Below are 25,479 nucleotides of genomic sequence, written 5' to 3' on the forward strand. Positions count from 1 at the left end.
TGCTCAACAGCACCCATGTGCGCTGGGTGGCTCCCTAACCTCAGGAGAGTAATTTCTCCAAAGCGCAGAAATGTCAAGAATCAACAGAGAAGCCAACTAAGTGCTAAAATGCTATTTCAGACCTATCTGGAAAAGATGAATTCCAAATAGCCTTAGTATCAAAACCAAGTATGGTGTGGAGCTTGTAAGCTGAAAGATAGGGCCAGCATAAGCATCAGAAGCCTCATCCTGGCCCCAGTAAAAGAGGAGGCTTAGAGACTAAGAAAAAGAAGCCAAGCAACAGTCAGTGCCACATGGAAAAGTATCCCCATTAATTCTATTGCCACACCAAAGCAACTTACACGCCAAGACCTTCTGGTCCTGGCTAAGGACAACTTCTCCATATGAATAGCTGATCACCTGCAAAAGGGTTTCTATTTTTAGCTCCCAAACTTGATACCCAGTAGAGAAGTAAAATTATTTGTCACTTCTCCAAGGACTACCAATAGATGATAAATCAGTACATTTATTATTTATATCCTGTTTTTACCCACAAAGACAATATGCCACTGATAAATTTGGGGGCCGGGGGGGTAGACGTGGCAATGAATTACTTATGTTAAAATCTAACTTAGATGTAATTAAAATAGAACTTGAAGATTTTAGAAACATACCATTAACGGGAAGGATCATTTTAACAAGCCATTTGGTTCAGGGATATTGGTATAAGTTTACTTTTACTTACATTTTTAAAAGTCTCATTTCTAGTATTCTTACCCACAGATCTCTACTACACAAATCTTTAAGCAACAACACAACGACTGTAAAGGTCTGCATAATGAGCATGTGTGAGGCAACTTCTTGACTATTCAGTTCATTCAAATCACCTGAAAATTTACTGAACTAATTTATCAGGTATGGAACATTCTCTGGAAACATAATCAACACAAACCTACCTCTCATGTACCCAAAACTTCCTATTTTAAATGCTTTTGCCTAACTAATAAGCAACCCCAAATCACATTCTAATACATAATCTGATTTTGAAGCTGATTCATAAATGGCAACTAAACTAAGCATTTAAAATAAAAACAAAAAGCAAAGCTTTAGGCATGACTCACTTGCTGCAAAGAAGAATCCTGTGAGAAACCCGTTTCTTTAAAGTCAATTTCATCATCACTGGATGAATGAATATGGCAGGTTGTAACCTATATGCATAAAAATGTAAAAAACTATTTAACATAGAAAAGTTTTGGACATTTGTATCAGCATTGTTATGGAAAAATCACATTTAGTTTTTCTCTCAATTTGTAACATAAAAAACAAAAGTCACAGTTGTCAAACCCACCCCATACTTTAAGGGCACACTTCACCTGGGTCTGGCTACCTGTCCTGTGATGTCCACTTCTGGTTATTTAACTCCTCAGTACTAACATCACCAGAAAATAGATTTTAAAAAAGAGGGATGTGTTACTCCATTTAAGTGATTTTTATAATTATCTCCAGTTAAATGTGTACCAAAACAAAGGTAGAATAACGGTGCAGATGACACATAAAAATAATTTGTACGTGCCAGGCCTGTAGGGGGAAACTGCAATCCCCAAGGATTACTAATGAGACACTGGAAAGGTCAGGTTTAAATATAACCATTTCATTTTAAATTCTTGAATTTCCTGCCCACATTAAGAAAAGCATTGTCCATAAGCACTAAATATAACTTGAGTCAATAGTTCCCTGGCTCATAAAAAGATCCCAAATCTTCTACCCCTGAAAATGTACACCCCTACCCCTAGAACTTACAGCCAACTCTCAGGAATGAAGCAAAAACACAAACATGAAGTGCTCACCAATTAATGGTTAAGTGATTTTTATTAATTCATCAATGTCACACAATATTAGGGTAAGTGAATTAACAATTAGAAATCAAGCTATACAAGTACAGTATAATTGTTATATAGCAAGTGATAAATATGAACAGTTAATAAAATTCTAGAAACAAGTACTGTTTTTTTAAGGGTAACTTATACTGTAGTCTCTGAGTTACTTATCCTGTACTTTTCATAGAAGTGTTTTGGGCAGGAACACTGGTCTTAGGGGAAGACATGAGCTGCTGCCACCTGCCAACTATTGAGGCTATGCCTAATGGCCTGGAGTTACAGAAACCGTCCTGGTCTGTTTTGTGAAGTTGTTCCAACATCGGTTCAAGAAGCCCAAAAGTAAAATCCAAGTAGGTCTGTACAGTGCCTGGTTTGTAAAATTCTGAATAAACCACTGCCTGGATAAGATTAATCTTTTCCCTTTGTCTGATGATCTTTGGTTTTAAAAAAAACTAAGCCCAAGTGAAAATAACCCAGTATTTTCAATACTTCCCTCTCCATCCTCCCTAAGGTATAAAGCACTCCAATTCTACTTGTGAATCTGGCCTGATGAAATCAAAGGTAGAATTTGTGATCAGTGAAGGGCACCTGCCTTGAGTCAAAGTAGCTTTAGTGAGTTACTAGGGAAAGCTGTGGGGATGCGGATGGTCCAGAAAAGCCAGCCAGAATGCAGAGGGCGGTGTGGAATACTGCTTGGTCACAGCAGCTGGCACCTGGCACCATATGGGACGACTACATTCACAAGCAGGTCAAGTGCTTGTACTGTGGTGGATTTAGAAAAGCTTTGGGCCACCTGAATGGCAAACTACTACAGATATCATGCTAAGCCAGTGTGTGCTTTAGGGGTGGAAACACCATGGTAGGGCCCAGAAAGAGAAGACAATTCAAAGAGCAAGCTACATGAACTGAACGAGAGAGAACAAAAAAGACTTGGTTACTCTTAGCCAGGTCTTGCTGTCTTAAGTTCAAACAGGACACTGCACATCCTAATTCATAATTTTACTTTTCCTACGTAATTAAGACTTTACCACTCATTAAAGATGAGAAGGAAGTTACCTTTTGTTGAGCAACTACTATGTGCCAGACATTGTGACACCTTTACATATTCTACTTAAATTGTATACTCAAAGCAATCCTGGGAGGTATTTAAAATGTTTTTTCTCCAAAAGGAAATTAGGTTTAGCCAGTTTTATTAACTACACAATGCACACACACCTTTCACAGTTATGTTAATGAAGATGTGATTTTGATGCTACCCCATACCACCCCAGTCTGCAACTGTTATTAATAAAATGAGCTAGAAAGACTAATTTACCCATGGGGGAACTACTTGCTAATCAGAATCCCATCAGCTCACCACTCAGATGTATACAAAACCGAGTTCCTGATCTACACTTTGAAAAACACTCCTTTTGAGGCATCTCCAGTTCAGTAAATACTGCCTTAACTCCTCTTCTTCTTCAGCTAAAAACTTTAGTCATCTTGTTTCCTCTACCCCACCTGTATCTGTCCACCCTATGAAAGTGTAACCTAAAATCCCACCACTCCTCAGCAAGTCTGTTATCAGCAACCTAGTGCCAGGCACCATTGCCCCTCACCTGCACTGATGCTACTTAGGCAGTTCACCAGTCTCCCTGCTTGGAACTCTTGCCATGTTACAGTCTGTTCTCAACCCAGTAGCTGCAGTGATCCTTCAAAAATGTACATCAAATCATGTCACTTTTTAGTTCAAAATCTAATTGACTTCTTTCTCATCTAAAATCAAAAACCAACGTGCTCACTGTGAACCAAAAAGCTATAAAAATTCTGGCTTTTCTTTGCCTCTCTGGCCTCAAGTCTTCTGTTCCCTCCCTTGCTCACTCTGTTCCATCCACAAAGGACACTGTGCCAGTCCCTGCGCACACTGGGAACCACCCAGACTCAGAGCCCTGCACTTTGCTCTTCCTTCCCCACTCCCTCCCTCCAAGTCTTCACAAATGTTACCTTCTCATTGAGATTTCCCTCCACCACGTAATTTTCAATTATAAGTCTGCCCCAAATGTTCCCTAACTCCCTCCCCTGCTTTTGCTCCTGGGCACTTACCATCTGAAACACAAACAGTCATGCATCACCTAGTCACAGGGATACGCTCTGAGAAAGGTGATTTTGTAGTCATGCGAACATCAAGTGTACTTATACAAACCTTGATGGTACCGCCTATTGCTCCTAGGTTGCTGTACAGAATATTGTAGGCAACTGTAACACAATGGTAAGTATTTGTGTATCTAAACATTATCTAGACATAGAAAAGGTACAGTAGAAATACAGTATTCTAATCTTATGGGACCACAATAATATATATGGTCTGTTGTTGAGCAAAATGTTATATGGCACATGACCATATAAGACACATAATGTGTGTGTGCATGCGTCTCTTACTCATTTGTTTATCCGTCTCCATTGAAACAGGGATTTTTGCCCATCTTAGGTAGTACTATTACCTTCAGCATCTGGCACATTGTAGCTACTCAAGTATTTATTGAATTAATGAATACTAATAAATCACTAGATAGGAATAAACAAAGACAGCAGAAAGTAACAAGTATACAAGAACACTTCTGCCAAGCTAGATGTATTGTTTTTTTCTTTTGAGGTGGGGCCTTGCTCTGTTGCCTAGGCCAGAGTGGCGTACAGTGGTGTGACCAAAGCTCACTGCAGCCTGGAACTCCTGGGCTCAAGTGATTCTCCCACCTCAGCCTCACAAGTAGCTGGGACTACAGGCCTGTGCCACCACACCTAGCTTAAGCTACATGTGTTCTCAATAAAGTACACTCTTAATGTTGCATTGAAAAAAAGCTTCTGGGCCGGTGCGGTAGCTCACGCCTATAATCCTAGCACTCTGGGAGGCCAAGGTGGGTGGATCGTTTGAGCTCAGGAGTTTGAGACCAGCCCGAGGAAGAGTGAGATCCTGTCTCTACTAAAAATAAAGAAATTATACGGACAACTAAAAATATATACATAAAAAATTAGCCGGGCATGGTGGCGCATGCCTGTAGACCCACCTACTTGGGAGGCTGAGGCAGGAGGATTGCTTGAGCCCAGGAGTTTGAGGTTGCTGTGAGCTAGGCTGACGCCACGGCACTCTAGCCTGGGCAACAGAGTGAGACTCTATCTCAAAAAAAAAAAAAAAAAAAAAAAAAAGAAAAGAAAAGAAAGAAAAAAGCTTCTGAATTATTACCTTCTTTCACAATAAAATCTGAGTTTTATTAACCATTATTAGTGGGAAAAGGTGTTTTCTTCACCTTGGTTGATTAGGTTGCCATGGAAAATTAGAAGTATGATGTGACTATTAAACTCTGAGGCCCATATTAGTGAAGTAGAAGACCCTGATTCTTTGTTGCTCAAAGTGTGGCCTCACTGTGGATGCCTGGCATCAGTACATCCTAGGGCTGGTTAGAAATATCAGCTCTCAGGTTCCACCCCAACCTGGAATCTCCAGGCAATTAATACATGCACATATTTGTATATTTCTACCCAACCTCTATCAACTAGCTTACCAATGATGGGAAAGAAGCACCAACACATTTAAAACACATTTTCCCCACTAGAGAGGAAGGCAGAAAATGAAACAAACTCAAGTTTTTGAAGTCAGTTTAAAAACATTTCTCATACTTATCTAAATCCTTTCCAATTTTTACAGTTTGGGGGCTTAGTCAAAACACAGAGGTCTTTAATTGAAACACTAACTTTTATTCATAATAAATTCAACATAAAAGCACAGGCAGCATATGAATTCACTGGGCACATATGTAGGCATAATGGAGTCAAAAGATTAAAGCACTTTAAATATCTCCAAGGGAGTTTAATTTAAATTTTGTAGTGGAAGTGAAAGGAGCTTGGGGCTGGGCACAGCCTATCCAACATAAATGAACAAGTCCTCGGGCCTAGAGCCAGTGGGACAGGTAAGTGTTCAGGGTGTAATACGAATCTACCCTTGCTAGGGACAGAAAAGAGAATAAGCCAGAGCAACATACCAATGTACCAACTCAAGCATGTGGTGCTGAACTACAAGGTGACTCTAGTTCCATGAATATACCTGAAATAATTCCCAGAGAGCTATGTGAGCCACCCTAAAACCTACTAAGTCAGGGCAGTGTATCTAATCTACGTATTTGGGAAAGGGAGCAGGGAATAAGCAGCCTATTACTTAACTGCCAAGTCCAGGGAAGAATGTGTTAAGAAGGTTAAGGGCACCACGTTTCACATGTGGGCACTCTTTGTCACTTTGCAAGGGCAAAGTCCACTGTATTTACCAAGTTGTGTTTATAATAATATTTACAATAGCATATTTTCCCTGGAACATGGTATACAACTCTAATGAAATACAGCTTGAAAACAATCTGGGCAGGAAAATGAAGAGCCTGGAGGATGCAGTTAAAATCTCCTTGGTGGCCTAGGACCAATGAATAATAATATAAGCATCCTTAAATCATTTGGAACATCTGCAGCCCTCAAAATACTACAAGCAAAATTTCCTATTGGAAGGATTTAAAACTAAATGGAGGTGGTATTTAAGAAGGATTTGGGACCAAAGAATTTAAGAGGTCTTGAGATTAACCTGAGAGTCTCAACAGACAGCAAAATAATGGAGTGGGGCTAACTCAACAGGGGATATCAGCAATGTTAAGAGGGCTCTATAAATCTGACCATTTTTGCTATATAAGCCAACTTATTATTTTGCTTAAGTGTGGATTATGTACGTAGTCCAAGTATGATGGCACAAAGTATAGCAAGCAAAGAACTGAGCTCCAATTTGAGTGGCAGATGGAACCCATAATTTTTTTCAACACATGCGTAAATATCTACAAGGGGCCGAACACTTATTTTTCACTGTGTACCCACACCCCTCCATGTAGATATATGTAATAACATTTATACACAATCACATGGCAGCTTCACTGACAATATCATGTATAGTAACGGAGTGTTGTCAGAATTGCAATGAAGTCCTTTTTTACCACAGAACTGCTCAAGAGGAATCTGCCTGAGTTATCTAAGATAAAGAGGTTTTTTTAAAAAGCCTGACAACAACTGAACATTTGACTTTTACTTTTGAAAGCAATCAAAGGATAATTTCAAAAGAAGTTTCACCAACAAAATCAGAAGATTACTGAATATCTCTTTATAAATAATAAACATGACAAAAATCCCCTTAAAGGAGACTACATTGCCTACAAAGGAATCAATATGGAAACCTCTAAAATTAAATGGTTTAACAGTATAAGACATTTCACGCTACATAAAAACCCTGATGATCCAAAACTCTCAGGTTAGGTGATATTCTGGGTATGTGACCCAGCTTAAATTATTTTAACCAATTTGGAGAAAAAAGTCTAAAACCATCTATAGTGGGTCATATATTCATTAAAAATGACTTAACCCTTCCTTGATGACCCAGGGCTGCCAGTATAAATGTTAGTTTCTCTGTTAGGCTATAATACAAGGAGACACTAGGGCCATTATACCTGTTTAAATTAAATGACCCCATACAGCTCCCTTTTGATATTTATCTCAACTTCATAATTCTTCCAACTTTTTTTTCTTTTTTTTTGAGACAGAGTCTCGCTCTTTTGCCCTGGCTAGAGTGCCGTGGCGTCAGCCTAGCTCACAGCAACCTCAAACTCCAGGATTTAAGCCATCCTTCTGCCTCAGCCTCCCGAGTAAGTAGCTGGGACTACAGGCATGCGCCACCATGCCCGGCTAATTTTTTCTATATATTTTTAGTTGTCCAGATAATTTCTTTCTATTTTTTAGTAGAGACGGGGATTGGGCTGGTCTCGAACTCCTGACCTCGAGTGATCCGTCTGCCTCGGCCTCCCAGAGTGCCAGGATTACAGGCATGAGCCACCGCGCCCGGCCTCCTCCAACTCTTAATACTTCCTAATTCTATCATACCAACCTTAAAAAGCCATTAACCCACCATTCTGTCAAGATTCTGGAAAAAGAGAACCAAATTTTGTAGACAACCTAGAAAGCAGCAGGCACAGGCCCCTTCAGGGAGTGTGTTACAGGATCTATCTAGTGACTGCTCTGTAGCTTTCAGAGCCTGTTTCCCTCTGGTTTCCAAGCTATGTTCTGAACAGGTAAGGCTGCCAGATAATTGAATTCCTAACAGTTGAAGTTCGATTTCTAATTCAATTTCTAATATATACATTAGAAATTCAAGACTGCAGCTGCTAAATTTCAAATATAAAATTAAATGCCAGACAACAATACTTCAGCATAGAGTCAAGCATTACTTTCATCAAGATAATCAAAGGCTACCTCTTTGATTATCATGTGACATGTGCTTACGAAAGGAAATGCTTTCCTCATCTTTAGAAACAAAAACAAAGCAATATTTACCTGAAAACTTAATACATTAAAAAAATTAAAAAATACATTCCAAAGTCCAATATAATTTTAAAAAATTATCAATGCCATTATTCCCTGACTAAAAGTACCAATTCTGTTAAAAATTTTAAAGCTGGGGTTTCAAAAAGTCATCTACAAAATTTTTCCCCATTGGGAATGATCTGACACGAGAGTAAACCCAACTCAATGATACCAGAAAATATCCAAAGGAATATTTAGGTTTCCTAAGCACTCAGGGTTATCTGAGGCACAAGGCAACAAACACAGGCGAATTAAAAGAAGGCTAGAGGCTGTTTTGTTGAGGTGCTCAGGCAGGAGGGCACAGAGGGAAATGGAAACTAAACAAGGTGTGAAGCAGAAATCAGGGGCTTTTCGGTACCCTTTTGTCATCCCAGGCAGGTAATTAGGAGTTGACTGGACAATAAGCAAGAACTTTGTGAATACTGACCTCTCTTCCTAGCAAACAGACATGAATTTATCCTTGGCCCACAATTACTGGGGTAAACGGAAGAAAACCTTTTACATCTTTCTGAATAAATGGGCAAAGTCTAAGAGCATTGAAAAAATATAAATGTAACCTTGTAAAACCTACTAGATCTACCGTGTTCCTCTTGTTAGTTTCTCCTAAGGAACTCGTGCAGAATGTCTCCCATCGCTCCCTGACTTCATCGGGAAGATCTTCAGAGTGAAAAAAGGAAAAAAAGCATTATCACCACAGTGACCTCCACATAGATATATAAAGTAAACAGGTAATCCAAGAGTGGGCCTACTCACCTGGTTCATGAATGGTGAGCAAGCCCTATCAGCTGAGTGAATGGGTGACAGCCAGGCCAGTGCTCTTAGAGGAATGGAGTTATCAAAATTCCCATAGCCCAATCTCATAAACTTTCAGAAAACAGAACCCCCTGGCCAACAGTGCAGGCTTGATTAGGCCAAGAGCCCTAAGCAGCTCTGTGAACTTAACAAGTTTCTAAAAATGTTTTGGTAGAAATTTAACCTGGAAAGTATGTTTCCAACAAGCTCTTTTGAGAAAGGTAGTAGGTCTTTAAAGAGGGAGGGAGCATATCTTTCATAGTCAAGCAAGTTCAGGAAATACTACAAATGGCAGCTCCCAACACTTTTTTGAGATGGTTTGATTGGCATCTAGCCAGAACCCAAACTGGCCTCTCAAATTGCTCCAAGATAATGTTTTCTAAATGCTTATGTCATGGACCAACATATGGACACATATGCAATACAGAAATTATACCTTCTAGAGAAATTTTAAAGAAAAGGATACACAATTACTTTTCTGAGAAAATGAAACCATGGCTGTAATTTTGGAGGCCTTACTAGACTAAAGTCGTCATTTGACAATTCTGGTTTAAACCTCATGCATCTGTGCAAACTCAGGTGCATACACGTACTACCTGGGAAAGTAACTTCCAATAGGTAAAGACTGCTCTCAAAAACTTAATAACATTACGTGGCCATTTCTCCTTGGTTAGGAACATAAAGATAAAACAGTGACGAGAAATGGCTTGAGGAAAAGGTTTATACCTCTTATACCTCTCTCAAGAAGCAAAATTAGAGGTGGGCCAGCCCCATCTGTTCCGTTACTGGGTGACAACTACGCTTTTAGTGCATATTCAACAGGTAACAGTCTCTTGAACAAACAAACATTCTTAAGAGAAAAACAGAAGGATACACTGAGAAAATACATTTAGCAAGTTAACACCAACTGAATTCTGTACCACAGAGATGAAGGATTTTTCACATTTAGAGCAAGGCTCAGGACTAGTAACACCGCTAGTACAAAAACCCAGAGTACACACAGCTCCTAGTGCTCTCATTTTGGAAGAGATGGACTCATGGCCCAGGTGCCAGTGTAAAAGGCATCCACACAGTTTCTTCCAAATAACCCTGGGCCGATTAAATTGAAATGCTAGTAAAGAAGGAGTCCTTATAAGCCAATACCCATCATTTTAGTGATAGATACCAAAAAAATGCTGTTAAGTGCCTTAATATGCAGTTAAGGGAACTTAATTATAGGCTATATACAGGCCTTCAAAAGAAAAAAAGAGTAATTATAGCTTAAGTGGCTCAACTGCTAGCATATGAGTACTTAGAGCTCAAAATACAAAAAAGAACATTTCACTGAGCAATGCTCTTTAAGAATGACAGTGGAGATTGTAGCATGCTGAACTCAGCCAAGTCTGCCAATGCTTTAAAAGGACTGTAGAAATATGAACAGAGATACAGCCAAGAACTACACTGCTCAAACACATTCACAAGAACCTCGTTCAAACAGATAATTTGCAAAATATAAAATCCACAAAGTTATTTAAAACACTACACACATTTCTACTTCGCTCTTAAGTTTCTTCTCTGATCCAGCAAAAATGTAAACTTTTATAAACAACTTACCTTTGATAAGTTGCTGTACCAATGCACTGTTGGGGCCCTTATCAGTACTATGCACGATACAGTTAGCTATCCTTGTTAGGTGTCCCATGTAACCATGCCGTCTTCCTCCCTCAGCCCTGGCAAGAGGTAAAGGACAAACATTCAGATTCCTGATAGGACAGAATGATGAAACAACTTGGTAAATCACCACGGATTCTTAAGCAATCAGTCTAAAAATTGAGGGCACTGAAGCAGGTAACAATGGACAGGAAAGGAAGGAGAAGGAAAGGAATGGAGGGTGCTAGAGTATTACCAGGCAGCATGGGAGGCAGGGGTCTGAAATCATCTACTCTAAGATTACATGGTAGTCTCACGCAAGAGGACAGTTTATTCAAATAACAAAAACAATCATTAATTGTCAATAACATATTATCTTACAAAAGGCCAAACATTCATTAATGTCTAACGTTACTGTGACTTTGTATCTTTTTTCATAACACTGTTTTTCAAACTTAATCAGATTGTAAGGAACTGAGGTGAGAATTCTGCTGGTTCACTTTCTTAAAAGACATTAAATTTTAGTCATATACATTTTAACAGAAATAATGATCTACCAATGGCATTTCTCAAGTTAAGATATTGGCTGATTTAAAAACTAGGCCATGATAGGAAACGTAGTCAACTGGTACTTGCCTATACACCACTTTTTAAAAAAAATATAGACAGGGTCTCTCTCTGTCACCCAGGCTGGTATATGGAGGTGGAATCATAACTCACTGTAAAACTCAATTCCTGGGCAAGTGATCCTCCCGCCTCAGACTCCCGAGTAGCTAGGACTATAGGCACATACCGCCAAGCCCAACTAATTTTTAAAATTATTTTTTGTAGTGACAGGGTCTCACTATGCTGCCCAGGCTGGTCTCGAACTCCTGGCCTCAAGTGATCCTCCCACCTCGGCCTTTCAGTGTGCTGGGATTACAGATGTGAACCATCATGTGCGGCCTGCCCATTTATCACAGGCAGAAAAACTTAGTCCTCATCGTTTTCCCCATTTAAGGTCTAATCTTCCCAATCATGATCAATCTTTATATTTAAACTAACTTTTCATATCAATGTGATCTCTCTATTTTACAAAGTGCCAATACTTTAACTTCTATAAAAGATTTTTGACTACAGATAGCAGGGAACAAACTAAAGAGACTTCTGCTTAGAGGAAGAAAAATGTTGCAGGAGCCACTAAAAAATAACCATACTCTGACTGAAGGCTTGCCTGGGAAATAAAATATCTGCTAGATAATCTCAGAGTGCCTGGGGATACCTAAGGGTCAGAAGGCATAGAGTTGATCTCAGCTGAGTTTCTAAGAGCCTCTTTTAGATCCACAATAAGATCTAGAGAGCCAAGTATTCATATATCGCAACTTCTTAGTTACTTTCCTGTGCTCCTGGAAGCTCGCAGGTGAAAACAAAAGCCCACCTCAAAGCTGGCCCAGGCTTCCAATGTGCTTTAGGGTGCTGGTGTAAGGAAACATTAGGAAAGTTCCTTCAAGACCCCTCTAGATGCGGGGAATGTTATTTCCCAGGCCTTCAGCTGATGGGCCTCCCAGGGGGAGCAGAGTGCAAAGGACCCCTCCACCCTGGCCAAACAAGGAGTTGGAGAAAGGACAGGAGGTCAGGGAGGGCTGCAAGGTCAGACACATAACCAGAGATGTCAAGTGGGCCACACACAGCACCCCAAAGGCGCTCCATTTGGAAGAATGCATCCGAGGTCTACCAATACTAGCCCCTTCTCACACAAACTAAATGCCAATTTCCCACACACAGTCAAATCAAAACTCTAGCAGTGCTTAATAAACAATTTAAAAAAATTAAACCTCACAAAGTAAAGCTGACACCTCCCATGAGTCACCTAGCTTTCTTGGGGCCCAAAAAGGAATCTGAATAGAGCCACATGTCAAGAAAACTCCTGGGAAAGGATCAACCATAAAGGGCCATGAGACAACTTTTTGGGATGATGGAAATGTTTTGAATGTGGTGGTGATTATGTAATTTCATGCATCAGTCAGGATTCCCCGGACTATACTCCTAAAATGAATGAGTTTTGCCATATGAGAACTATATCTCAACAAACCTGACTTAAAAACAAATGTAGGAATGCCTTGAGAGTGTTTTCCAAACACACCCTATACTGCCTGCTTCAGAATCTAGGAGTGTCATAAAAGCTTCCAGGGCACCAGAGAGGAATGTTTGTTATAGACAATATCACTATGAAAAAGTCCTACGTGACAAACCTACTTACAAGTATCAACTAATAACTTCATATAACCTTGCCAATCAGCTAACAAAATTTTTTAAAAAATATTAAGCAATTTTGTTCCTCTAGTTCTATGCATGAAGTGACTCTTCTTCACAATGAGAACATGCACCTGTTCTATTCTGCGTGGAAGGTGAGCAGGACAAACATGCTAAGTTAAATCATCACGAAGGATGACTGAAGTTTAACTCTTTTCATTCCACTCTGCAGTATTCTCAGAAAAACAGCCATTCAACAAAGGCAGGGGACTTGCAAAGGGAGCACAGAGATGGGGAGTACTTCCAACTCCCTGGTTTCCCCACAAGAGAGGTAGAAAGACAGGGGGATCTAAAAGCAAATTATTACATCTGCTACAATGAAATGACCTGGAAGTCCTGGGAGAACTGTTTAAATTGTGAAGTGGTTGGTACCATGTAATTATTTTCATTTTTTCCTGACTAGGACAATGGGGGATATCTTCTTCAAATTACAAATCAAACTGAATTCCTTCCAAAATACAATTTACTTACTGTTTCTTCTCATTCATTTCCCAGGCTTCAAGTATTCGTTCTATTAATTGACATTTTTGGAAAAGCTAAATAAAAAAGAATAATCTAGTTAACATTTATATAAATGTCAAAGCATCAAAATTTTAAAGTACACTAGAACTCTAGGTCAAACAGAATAGTGCTATGCATATAACCCAGTAAGCTAAATGTAGCTATGAAGTACTGGTTAACACATTAACTACCGTGAGTTGTATTTAACTCACACTAGTTTTGAGGCTGGGGCCTCATGAAGCATATATAACTCACATGTCTCTTCACCTTGGGAGCTGCAAGAACTATTTTTGAAGTTGCATAAGACTCATACACAGAAAACAATGAAAAATAACAAGCGTTTCATTGAATTAGTAGAATCGTTTTGTTTTCGAAGCTTTTATTCTATTTTCGTAATAAAACACTATGGCCCTAAGGAAACATTTTTTTTCTAGTGTGGCAGTCAATGTATTACACCAAAAGCCATGTGGTAACACATTTACTCAGACCCTCCGAGCACTACAGGGATTCAAATCAGGAAAAGAAAAATGAGAGCAAATAAGCTTACATGTTTTAGTAACAAATTGTCACCAGTGGAGTCTTGATCAGTAATTGTGGCATTTTCTGTGTTTTCAAAAGGACTTGCAAGAATCAGTGCAATACAGATTTCCACTTGTGTATGCAAAAAGTTATTCCATGTATATTTGAAGAACATGTCCTACAAAAAAGAAAATGTTTTCTTTTATTCAGTGTTAAGCCTCAATGTTTAAACCTCTACTTTAATACATTTGCAGATTAGTGATTTAATAGTTGAAAATAAAAAGGATGTGCTCTCAGTCCAAAAACAGTGTATACATAGGGTTCTTATCTGTGGGTTTCAGGGATCCAGTAGGGAACTTGGAAGGTATCCCCTGCAGGTGAGGGGAGACTACTGTAATCTTCAAGAAGGTTTAAAACACCACTTCATAGCCTAAATGACATGATATCTGCTCATTCAACATGCCAGAATTTGCATGAAATCTAGTACAACAACAAACATATGAAGATAATAGTTAAGTTTCTCATACTGTTTGTTTTCAAAGCAACTAACACAAATATTAAGTTTAGTAGATTTTCAAGTTTTCAGAGAAATTTATAAGAATTCATTTTGACCCAATGAATACCAATGGCTTTTGTGCAGAGCAATCTGCTAGGTGTAGTATGCGAGACAGAGGAAGACAAAAATATGGTCCTCAATCCTGAGGTGCTCACAACAAAGAATCAGTACTCTGGCATTCAAAAACTCCTAGAACTATCAGCAAAAACAAATGAGGTATGAGAGGTGGTGATATGAATCTCGTGGAAGCACAAGGTTTTCCAAATTACTTGAAAAGGTAACAGCATCACAAAAAGGAAAGACAACTTATGAAAGCACAAAATGCACAAAGTATGTATTCAGGATATGGTTAAATCTGGTTATCTAATCTCAGAACAAAAAAGTAATGATTAATGTCCCCTGTAGTAGTCTTATCAAATTTATCACTACTCAAAAGTAGCCGTATAGAGCCCAGTGCAGTGGCTCACACCTGTGATCCCAGGCAGGAGGATCACTGGAGCCTAGAAGTTCAAGACCAGCATGGGGAACATAGCAAGACCTAATCTCTACAAAAAATTTAAAAATTAGCCAAGTGGGGTGGCATGCACCTGCAACCCTAGCTACTGGAGAGGCTGAGGCAAGAGGATCACCTAATCCCTGGAGTTCGAAGTTGCAGTGAGCTATGATGGCACCACTGCACTCCAGCCTGGGTGACAGATTAATAGAATTAAATAATAAATAAAATTATTAACAATAGAATAAATTGACAATAGTTATATACTTTTATTAATAAAATGAAAGACTAGCGACCAGTAACTTCAGGGAGAACTTCAGAGGCAGGAATAGAAGGTTATATTCCCGGAGTTTTATATACTAGCCAGAGGGTAGGGCAAAAACTATGTCCCCAGAGGACAATGACTATGCTACCAAAGAAACTATAATCCTTTAAATTTTCTTTTCTTTTTCCAAATTGTTCCTGTTTTCTATGCTCTATACTGATACGTCATTTAACCCAAAGCTGAAACATAACTAAAAATATTTCAATGACTCTAGGAAGCACAATGGCATGGTTGATAAAGCACGTAAGGGCTTGAAATGGGGTGAATTCAAATCTCGGCTAGCCATGGACGTATCCCCTCTCTGGCCATGATCTGAAAAACAGATACTCTCTCTCTCACAGGAATTTTATATACAGGATCACACAAGCAGTGTATATAAGATAAATGTTACAATGCTCATCATGTAGTGAGCTAATGCCTCCCTTGAGACACCCCCATTCTCCCCCAAATGTCTGATGTGACCAGATGTCTTGTGAAGCCTGCTAAGTGCTAACCCTCATGCCTTCTGTGTGTGGGTGGCAAGATGGACAGAGCCAGCACGGTCTCCACAGTGGGGCTGGTGGGTTCCAAGCACAAACCATGGAGCTGGGAAAGTCAGGGGTTAGGGAACCCCGGATAATTCCTGGGGCTTTTCCTTCTCCCTTCCATTGATAAGCAGACTAACGGCAGTCTCGAAAGGAATTTAGGTTCAAATCAAAAGACCATACAGCCTCAGATACATCCCAGTGGAATGAAGATAAAGGGTTGGTCCTTTGCTAATTCTGAATAGAAAACAATGCTGTACCCAGCAGTCAATGTCCTATGAGACTGAGCTTGAGGAAAAGACGTATGTCTCTTAATCATCTTTGAAATCCTATATTACAGTTCTTTACACACAGCAACAATAAATGGCTACCAAACAATCATAAGCATTCAACATGTATGATAAACTCAAGGCAAAAACTGTATTAAACACCATTTGTGCTCAGACCAAGAAAAGTCATTGACACATATTATAAATTTGTATGGTTGTAACTTGAGTTAAATATCCATGAATATCAAAGGAAAATTAAAATGTCTGAGAGGGGAATCTCACCAATATGACTCCAATGCTATTCAGCTCCATGAGGTCCCCATTTATACTGCTGGTATTGGTTTGAAGCAGGCTGGATATCAACCTAATCACATTCAACCGGGTATTCCCCACAGGAGGGTCCAGCACACCCCATGTAGTCTTCATGACACTTTTCTGAAGAAGGAAAGTTTTCCAATTAAATCCAGTTAAACAAACAAACAAGCAAAACATATATGTGCTAAGACATAACACTAGATTAAATAACTGCAAATAATTTGGCCTGAATTCTACACCTGAAAGAAAATCTAAAGCTGCTATCGATACCTTCAAGATATGATAAAATAACCAAGTAGGTTAAAAAAAAAAAAAAAAAAAAACAAGTAATTTTCCATAGACTACAAATACAAATATGGTTAAGAAATCAGGTGTTCCCCTGCCCCAGCATTACAAACTGTCATGGGAAGAAAGCAGAAAGCTACAAAAGACCATGGGGGAAAAAGATAAGATATTTCAAAATCTGACCAGAAATCTACGAAGCTAAAACAAGTTACAAGTGGTTTTGGAATACAGTCCTCACTCTTTGCCAAATCTGTCATAAAAATACCAATTCAGAAGTTGCCTCTGGATCACAACCCTGAAATGTGACCAACCTAAACCTGTTCTTGTCCATAAATGGGAATTTCTATAGTCTGAAATCACAAAAGATAGAAGCAGAACTTCCAGAATCTTAGATGTCTGAAAGGAAAGGGTAACAAATTACAATCTACCAGTTAGGTCACCCTTTCTGACTGTCCCCCCATCCACACAGCACCCACACCCACCCCTGCTCTATCCTCTCAAGTCCTAAAGGAATCGTAAGGCTCACATCACAGTAAGATAGCTCTAACTGACATTTTTAAAAAAGCTTCATGGATCCACTTACACAGCACATCATACAGTCAAATCAGGTACAAACCGAACTCCCGAGAAGCCCAAACAAGACACTGCCTTACTTTTGAAACAGGGCTAAGAAAAATCAGAAGCTGCCTGCTTGTGCCCTCAGAAAGGGTAGGCGACCTAAAAACACAGGTCAGGCCCTTCCTCACGCACCTTCTTTTCTCTCACATCCTTCTCCTACCTCTGAATTCCACTTGTGGTGATGTCTCCTCTTATCCTAAATCATGTTTTCTTTCCTTACTATTCATTTCTTCTTCCTAGGACTCGTATGAAGGATACCACTGACTGTAATTGTAAAACTACAACAAAGGCACTTTCCATGAGAGCGAGCACAAACACTGTGCTCCACACACATTCAACACAGGCTGAATGCAGATAAAAAGATGTGGCTGGAATGGAACCAGCAGGATGACAAAACTCTGAGTGCAGAGGTACAACCACTGCTTGCTCACTGATACCATCAGGCATCTGAAAAGATGATCTGGAAGCTGAAACAGACTTCCTTGGTTACAGATATAAATTATTTTCGACTCTCTCTCCTCCCCCAAATGATTAAATAAACAGAAAACATATAATTTAGAAACAAGAAACTAGTATTCTAAATTCCCCAAAACTCACACAGTAGATAGTCAAAGATACATACTATAGAGGATACTGGATTCAATGATACAGGGCAGAAGAAAAAAGGAAAGTGAAAAGAACTGGTGCTGGGACTCGAACTGTCACAGAACTTAATCTTTCGCCCTAGATTCCAAAAGCAAGTGCCTTTTAACCTAATCTAAACCTGCACCGATCCAAGGGATATGGGGTGAAATAGAACACCATTTGTAGATTGCTGACAAAGCTCTTTTGTAGGTTTACAATGAGTAAATGGTCATTTTCAAATTAGCACGTGGATGCTCTGTACTGAAATGCTACACACCAAGCTGTATTTTTTCCATGTTGTACACTACAATTCCAACCTACTATTTCTTAAATAAGGTCATCTGTCCAGCAGACTATTATAAACTGCTTCAACTCTGAATAAGAAAACACAATCTCAAAGATCAGCTTTTGAAAGATTAACTATACCCCAAAGATGTGAAAAAAACAGCCCATGAGAAGAAAATTGCTTGTTTTATTAGCATGTAAGTACCCAAGAATTTATAGAATAATGAAAAGGTGAGTTTCTTAAGCAGATAAATACTTTAATAAATTTAATTCTACACCATTCTCTGCTCAAAAGCAGTACAAACAAATGGCAGTGTGCCTTTTAAATATTTTGTACATGTAGATCCCAGCCAGTTCTGTTACTCTCTAGGTTCATATACTTTCAAATGACTGTTTACATCAAATTACTGGCTGGCCAGCCACGCTCGAGATAGCTCCCCTACCTTGGGTGGCTCAAGCAGGAGTTCATGAAAAGACCCAAGTCTTCCTCTGATGGCTTCTAGAACACTCTTGTTGACTGAACAAGCTGAATGACTCATTCCTGGTGGGCAGATTTCTATATGGCCTTCAAATCTTGAAACAAAGCAAGGTAATTTTAGTTATTATAATTTCAAACAAATCATTCAAGGTAGCAACCACGTATGTCCACATTTAATGACTATATAACTATATAATGATTACATCAACACTTCTAGCTGCAAAGAGAAGGTATAATAAGACAGAAGTGGGTGCAATAAAACCTCCATGGGGATTAGCCAATATGACCTGAAAGCCAAAGGCTTACAGGGTCAGGTAAAAAGAAAAAATCACATGTGGCCTGGGTGCAGTGGCTCATGCCTGTAATCCTAATACTTTGAGGCCAAGGTGGGAGCATCACTTGAGGCCAGGAGTTCAAGACCAGCCTGGGCAACACAGCAAGACCCTATCTTTAAAAAAAAAAAACCCCAAAATTGTATGTGATTCACTCTCATTCTATGCCTCCTAACTCCTTATGATTATTATATCAATAGCAGGTCTCTAATTGGCCAGAAAAATCTGGAAAGCAAAAGGAGATCCACGCTTGAGGTCAGGAGTTCGGGACCAGCCTGAGCAAGAGCGAGACCCCGTCTCTACTAAAAATAGAAAGAAATTATCTGGCCAACTAAAATATATATATAGAAAAAACAAAATTAGCCGGGCATGGTGGCGCATGCCTGTAGTCCCAGCTACTCGGGAGGCTGAGGCAGGAGGATCACTTAAGCCCAGGAGTTTGAGGTTGCTGTGAGCTAGGCTGATGCCACGGCACTCACTCTAGCCCGGGCCACAGAGTGAGACTCTGTCTCAAAAAAAAAAAAAAAAAAAAAAAAAAAAAGGAGATCCAATCTCTGAATTATAGGGCACATCATACTGTCTGCCAGTTTGGGATGTTATTAATAAATAGACCTGTACTTGTTCCATACAGTTTTTCTTGGGTAATCAACATTGTTTTCTATTTAAAAGGTTTAAATTATTCTTTTACATAAAGATCAATCTATACTAATTATAACCTACTCCTTACAGAGAAACATTTACAGGTAGAACAAGATTCCCAAATCCCAACTGGTGCTAGAGACTACAACAGCACAATGATTCTCAAAGTGGGGGCAGGACAGAGTTCAGGAGGGGAAGAAGAACATTTTAGGGAGGAGGGCTAAAAGTGTGGATGTAAAGTTCAAATTAAAAAATACACTTGAAAGTGGTGTGTCGACTCCACAGTAACAAAAAGTAGTAGTTAATAATGTAGCTGCTGGAGTGAGTGTGCCTGAGCCCAAATCCAGGCTCTTCAATTACCAGTTATTTGTTCTAATAAGGAAAGGCGGCGGGGTGGGGGTGTTCCCACTCCAGAACATCTCTCCCAGGACAGCTGTGAGGACCACACTAATGTGTAAAGGCTGAGAACACTGCCTACCATACAGCGAACACCCAGGGATTGATTATTATTATGACTATTGCTTGAAAATACTCTACATGTCTAAGTGACTACTAACTCTGAAAGCTGCATGTAATAGCACTGAAAAACCCAATTACTGGAAAGAGGGAAAAGACCTGCTTTGATTATAGTGCTTTTTTAACATACAGGGGTTTTAATAATTTATGTGGCTAAATATAGCTTATTTATTATAGTTTCTGTCTATGGAGCCATGCTTAAAAGTTTGTCAAAACCCCATAATTCTATGAATATCTGCATATTCTTGCGTATTTTATCTTCTAGTATTTTAAATTTAATTCACCTGGAATTTACTTTTGTGTAAAATAACAGGTATAGACATGGCATTTTTCCCCAAGTCGTAAGTCACTTTCTTAGCCACGCTTCTAGAACAATCATCCTCTCCTCACTCATATAAAAAACCATATTAAACCATACAATAAAATTTCTTAATCATTCATAAGTTATACTCATTCATTTAAATACTTAGCATCAATTTATGTACCAGTCCTGACCTAGGTACTATAATCAACGTCCATGGTGCTTTTACAACATTTATACTGGTATCACACTTCTGTATTTATTATAATAATGCTGCATTTTAATATGCAACAGGTTAAGAAATACTTCTCATTCATCCTGATGTGATCACACTGCTGCGTTTAGCATAACAATGCTATAGTGTATGTAAGAGGCAAGTGACCCCAGTAACTTGTCTTGCTCGTTTTCTTAGGTTAGTTTCGTATCTTTATTCTTCCAAATATATCTAATAATTCACCAAATCCAAGACAAAAACCAAGTTGCTATTTCAGTAAGAGCTATATTAAATTTAGAACTTGTATTTGGAAAGGCACTGTTGTGTATTTTAGCAGTCCAATTGTTTTTATCACTGAGTAGCAATGCATTGAACAGAGGTGTTAGTTTCCACTCACAGGTTTAAGGAAATTTGGTTGTTTAGACTTTTTGGCAATTATGAGTAAAGTGACAAACATTCATGTACAAGTTTTTGTATAGCATAGTTTTTAAATTTACCTGGGTAAATACTAAGATATTCCTGGATGACATAAGTGTCCTTTAACTATATAAGAAATTTTCATTTTTACAAAGTGGTTGTATCACTTTGCATTCCCAGCAGCCCACGTATGAGACATCGCATGCTTATCACCAGTACTGGGTATTGTCTATTTTGTTGTTTGGTTTAGCTAGGCAGTGGGCTGAAATGGTAGCCCCCGCAAAAGACATGTCCACATCCTAATCCCTAGAGCCTGTCACCTCATTTGAAAAGGAGTCTTTGAAGATGTAATTAGAGATTTTGAGATGAAAGATTATCCTGGATTATCCAGGTGGGCCCTAAATAACAACACAAGCACCTTCATGAGAGAGAAGAGGAAAGACGGACACACAAAGGAAAAGGAGATGGAAAGACAACGCAGAGAGGTGGGCACAAGTCAAGGAATGCCAACAGCTCCTGGAAGCTGTAAGCGGCAAGGAATGATTCTCCCTTAGTGCCTTTGAAGGGAATGTAGCCCCGCTGATAACTTGATCTTGAACTTCTGGCACTCAGAACTGTGAAAAAATAAATTACTATTGTTTTAAGCCAAAATATTAATATTTTTAGTTGATTATATTTACAGCCGTAGGAAACAAATACAAGTTGTCCAAAAAGCGTATGGTGGTATCTCAATGTTATTTTAACTTGAATTTCATTAATGACAGAAGATCTTGGCCATCTTTTCATGTATTTGATACATATACACACACACCTTTTTTCCTTTAACTGCTCAAATCTTTTGACCTTGAAATTGGGCTGTTTTCTTGTTATTAAGGTTTGAGTATTCTTTATATATCTGGATATAAGTCCTTTCTCACACATATAATTTATAAATATTTTCTGGCAGTCTGTGGCTTTCCTTTAATTTTCTTAAGAGTCTTTTAAAGAGAATTTTAAAATTTTAATGTAGTCTGAGTTGTCAACTTCTCTTTCATGAATTGCATTTTGGAGATGTATCTAAAAAATCTCTGCCTAACCTAGGGCCAAAGATTTTCTCCTGTTTTCTTCTAGAACTGTTAATAGTTTTGGGATTTACATTAGTTCTATGATGCATATTGAGTTAATTTTTACACAATCTGCAAGGTTTGTCAAGGGCCAATATTTTTGCATATGGATGTCCAATAGTTCCAGGACCATTTATTGAAAATGCTATCCATTCTACACTGAATGGCCTCCATACCTATGTCAAAAATCATTTGACTGTATGTGTGTGGGTCTACTTCTGGACTCTGTTCTGTTCCAGTGATATATATGTCCACTCCTATTCTTTCATCATATTGTTCTGATTACTATAGCTTTGTACTAAGTCTTGAAATTAAAGTGTGAATCCTCCCATTTTGTTTTCTCTTGCAAAATTGTTTTGGCTATGGCACTTGCTTTGATTTTCCATAAAATTTTAGAATTAGCTTGTTGATTTCTAGGAAAAACCCTGCTTAGATTTTGATTGGAACTGCATTCAATCTATACATCAGTTTGGGGAGAAGTGATATCTTAGCACCATTGAGTCTTCTAATCCATGAACATAGTATTTGTCTCCATTTACTTATGTCATCTTCAATTTCATCAATATTTTATAGTTTTTGGTATTAAACTTTGGACACATTTTGTTAGATTTATATCTGTTTTGTTTTCTTTGTGCAATAAAAAATGATACTTCATTAAAATTTCAAATCTCAATGTTCATTTCTAACTACATAGAAATGAAATGAATTTTTTTTTTTTTTTTTTGTTGAGACAGAGTCTCACTCTGTTGCCCAGGCTAGAGTGAGTGCCGTGGCATCAGCTTAGCTCACAGCAACCTCAAACTCCTGGGCTTAAGCGATCCTACTGCCTCAGCCTCCCGAGTAGCTGGGACTACAGGCATGCGCCACTATGCCCGGCTAATTTTTTCTATATAGATTTTTAGGTGTCCATATAATGTCTTTCTATTTTTAGTAGAGACGGGGTCTCGCTCAGGCTGGTCTCGAACTCCTGACCTTGAGCAATCCACCCGCCTCGGCCTCCCAGAGTGCTAGGATTACAGGCGTGAGCCACCGCGCCCGGCGTGAAATGAATTTTTGAATACTGACTTTGTATCCTGCAATCTTGCTAAATTTACCTATTAGTTCTAGGAGTTTTTTACATATTTTTCAGTATGTTCTACAAAAACAATCCTGACATCTGTGAAACAAGCACAGTTTTATATCATCCTTTCAAATCTGGATGTCTCTTATTAGGTCATTAAATGTGAAATGTCCGATTGCAAATCAGAAATGTAGTTCATTATATCTCAAATAAGAAGTAGTACAATTAATGAAACTATGTGCCTAAACTATCAACAGTCTTGCCATCTTAACGGTAGCTTGTTTATGCCAGCAGCAAAGTGAGCGGAGATGAAATCATGAAAGGCGTTTTGTACAGCTTGATGAGAAGTGAATATTCTTCTTTGCAAGAAGTGGTCCAAAGCCTGAAAGAAGTGGTAGTCAGTTGGTGCAAGGCCTGGTAAATACAGTGGATGACAGAGAGTTACCAAGTCCTGCTGCTGTAGTTTGAGCAGCGTTTATGCAACATGTGGTTGAGCCTTGTCTTGCAAGAGGATTGGCCTGTCTCTATTGATCAAACTTGGCTACTTAATCACAAGTATCCTCATAATTTTGTCCAACTGGTTGCAGTAGACATCCGCTGTAATTGACTGACCAGGTTTCATGAAGCTGTAGTGGATAATATCAGCACTGGAACACCAGACACATTAGCTTTACCTGATGAATATTCAGTTTTGGACTGCGTTTTGGCACTTCATCTTTACCCAACCATTGCACCGAATGCTTGACCTTGTCAAAAAGAAGCCATTTTTCATCACACGTAACAATACAGTGTAGAAATAGTTCTCTTTTATGTTGTGACAGCAAAGAAAGGCAAGCTTCAAGAGGATTTTTCTTCTGATGCATTTTTAATTCATGCAGAACCCATCTACCCAGCTTCTTTACCTTGCCCATTTGTTTCAAATGGTCCAATATTGTTGGAATAGTAACATAAAACCTTGTTGCTAATTCACGCGCAGGTGAAGAGGGATTCACTTCCACTACAGCTTTCAGCTCATCATTATCCACCTTGGTCTCAGGCCGCCCACGTGGCTCATTTTCAAGATTAAAATCACCAGAATGGAACTTCTTACACCATTGACGTACTGTGCATTCATCAGCCACATCCTTCCTAAACACTTTGTTGATATCTGGAGCTGTCTGCGCTGCACTGGTTTCACGAGGGAACTCATGTTCAAAAATAACACAATTTATTTTACTTATCCATGGTTTCACAAAATTTGCTCTAAAAAAAAATTTGCAAGATAATCACAAGCCAAAATGTGTTGTTTGAAAGACTGAGGATGTACCTTCACAATAAAAATAAAATGTGTCAAAGTGAAATATCAGAGATATCAACTATCAAACTTGGTACTTAAGGAAATCGGACATTTCATACTTAATAATCTAGTACTTCTTTCCTGTCTTAGTTACACTCACAGACCTCCAGCACAAGCTTATTAAACAGGAGTGGTGATGGTGGATATCCTTGCCATGTTCCCCAGTTTTAGAGGAAAATCACTTCAGTCTTTGACTATTAAGAACAACGTTAGGTACAGGTTTTTTAAAAGAGGACTTATTAGTTTCCAAGTTCCTTTCTATTAATAATTTGCTGAAAGGTTTTTACCATTAAGTAATGTAACAGAATGATCATATGGTTTTCCTTCATTAGTCTGTTGACTTGAGGATGGCTGAAGGATGAATGAGCCTTGCATTCCCAAGACAAACCATACTTAGGGTGTGTCACAGCAACCATATAATACATTGTTAAGACTCAATTTGTTAATATTTTCTTGAGGAACTTTGCATTTAAGCTCTTATGGAATCTTGTTATATGCAGTTGGCTCTCTATAACCACAAGTCCCACATCTGGATTCAACCAGCTGCAGATAAAAAATACTCAGAAAGGACAGGTGCAATGGCTCATGCCTGTAACCTAGCATTTTGGGAGGCCAGGGTGAAAGGATCGCTTAAGGCTGGGAGTTTGAGACCAGTCTGGGCAACATAGCAAGACACTGTCCCTATAAATTAGCCCAGTGTGGTGGTACACACCTGTAGTCCTAGCTACTGAGGAGGCTGAGCCAGAAGATTGCATAGGCCTGGGAGTTGGAGGTTGCAGTGAGTTA

At 38.8% G+C, this 25,479-nt stretch overlaps 1 protein-coding gene across 9 annotated transcripts in view; it reads right to left on the reverse strand.

Annotated features, from left to right (window-relative positions):
- PPP6R3 (protein phosphatase 6 regulatory subunit 3) overlaps positions 1-25,479 on the reverse strand; it is a 145,199-nt gene that overhangs the window by 31,777 nt on the left and 87,943 nt on the right. For 6 of the 9 annotated variants that reach the window (XM_069471735.1, XM_069471727.1, XM_069471731.1 and 3 more), the window contains 7 exons: positions 18,741-18,870; positions 16,453-16,605; positions 14,032-14,181; positions 13,455-13,519; positions 10,656-10,771; positions 8,842-8,927; positions 1,101-1,187 (listed from right to left, as the gene is read on the reverse strand). In XM_069471735.1, the coding sequence (XP_069327836.1) occupies positions 1,101-1,187; positions 8,842-8,927; positions 10,656-10,771; positions 13,455-13,519; positions 14,032-14,181; positions 16,453-16,605; positions 18,741-18,870 (787 nt within the window). The remainder of the gene's footprint in view (positions 1-1,100; positions 1,188-8,841; positions 8,928-10,655; positions 10,772-13,454; positions 13,520-14,031; positions 14,182-16,452; positions 16,606-18,740; positions 18,871-25,479) is intronic. The other 3 variants (XM_069471734.1, XM_069471732.1, XM_069471733.1) reach the window with 2 other exon arrangements.

Source organism: Eulemur rufifrons, chromosome 6 (genome assembly GCF_041146395.1).
Source record: "Eulemur rufifrons isolate Redbay chromosome 6, OSU_ERuf_1, whole genome shotgun sequence".
Lineage (NCBI taxonomy): Eukaryota > Metazoa > Chordata > Mammalia > Primates > Lemuridae > Eulemur > Eulemur rufifrons.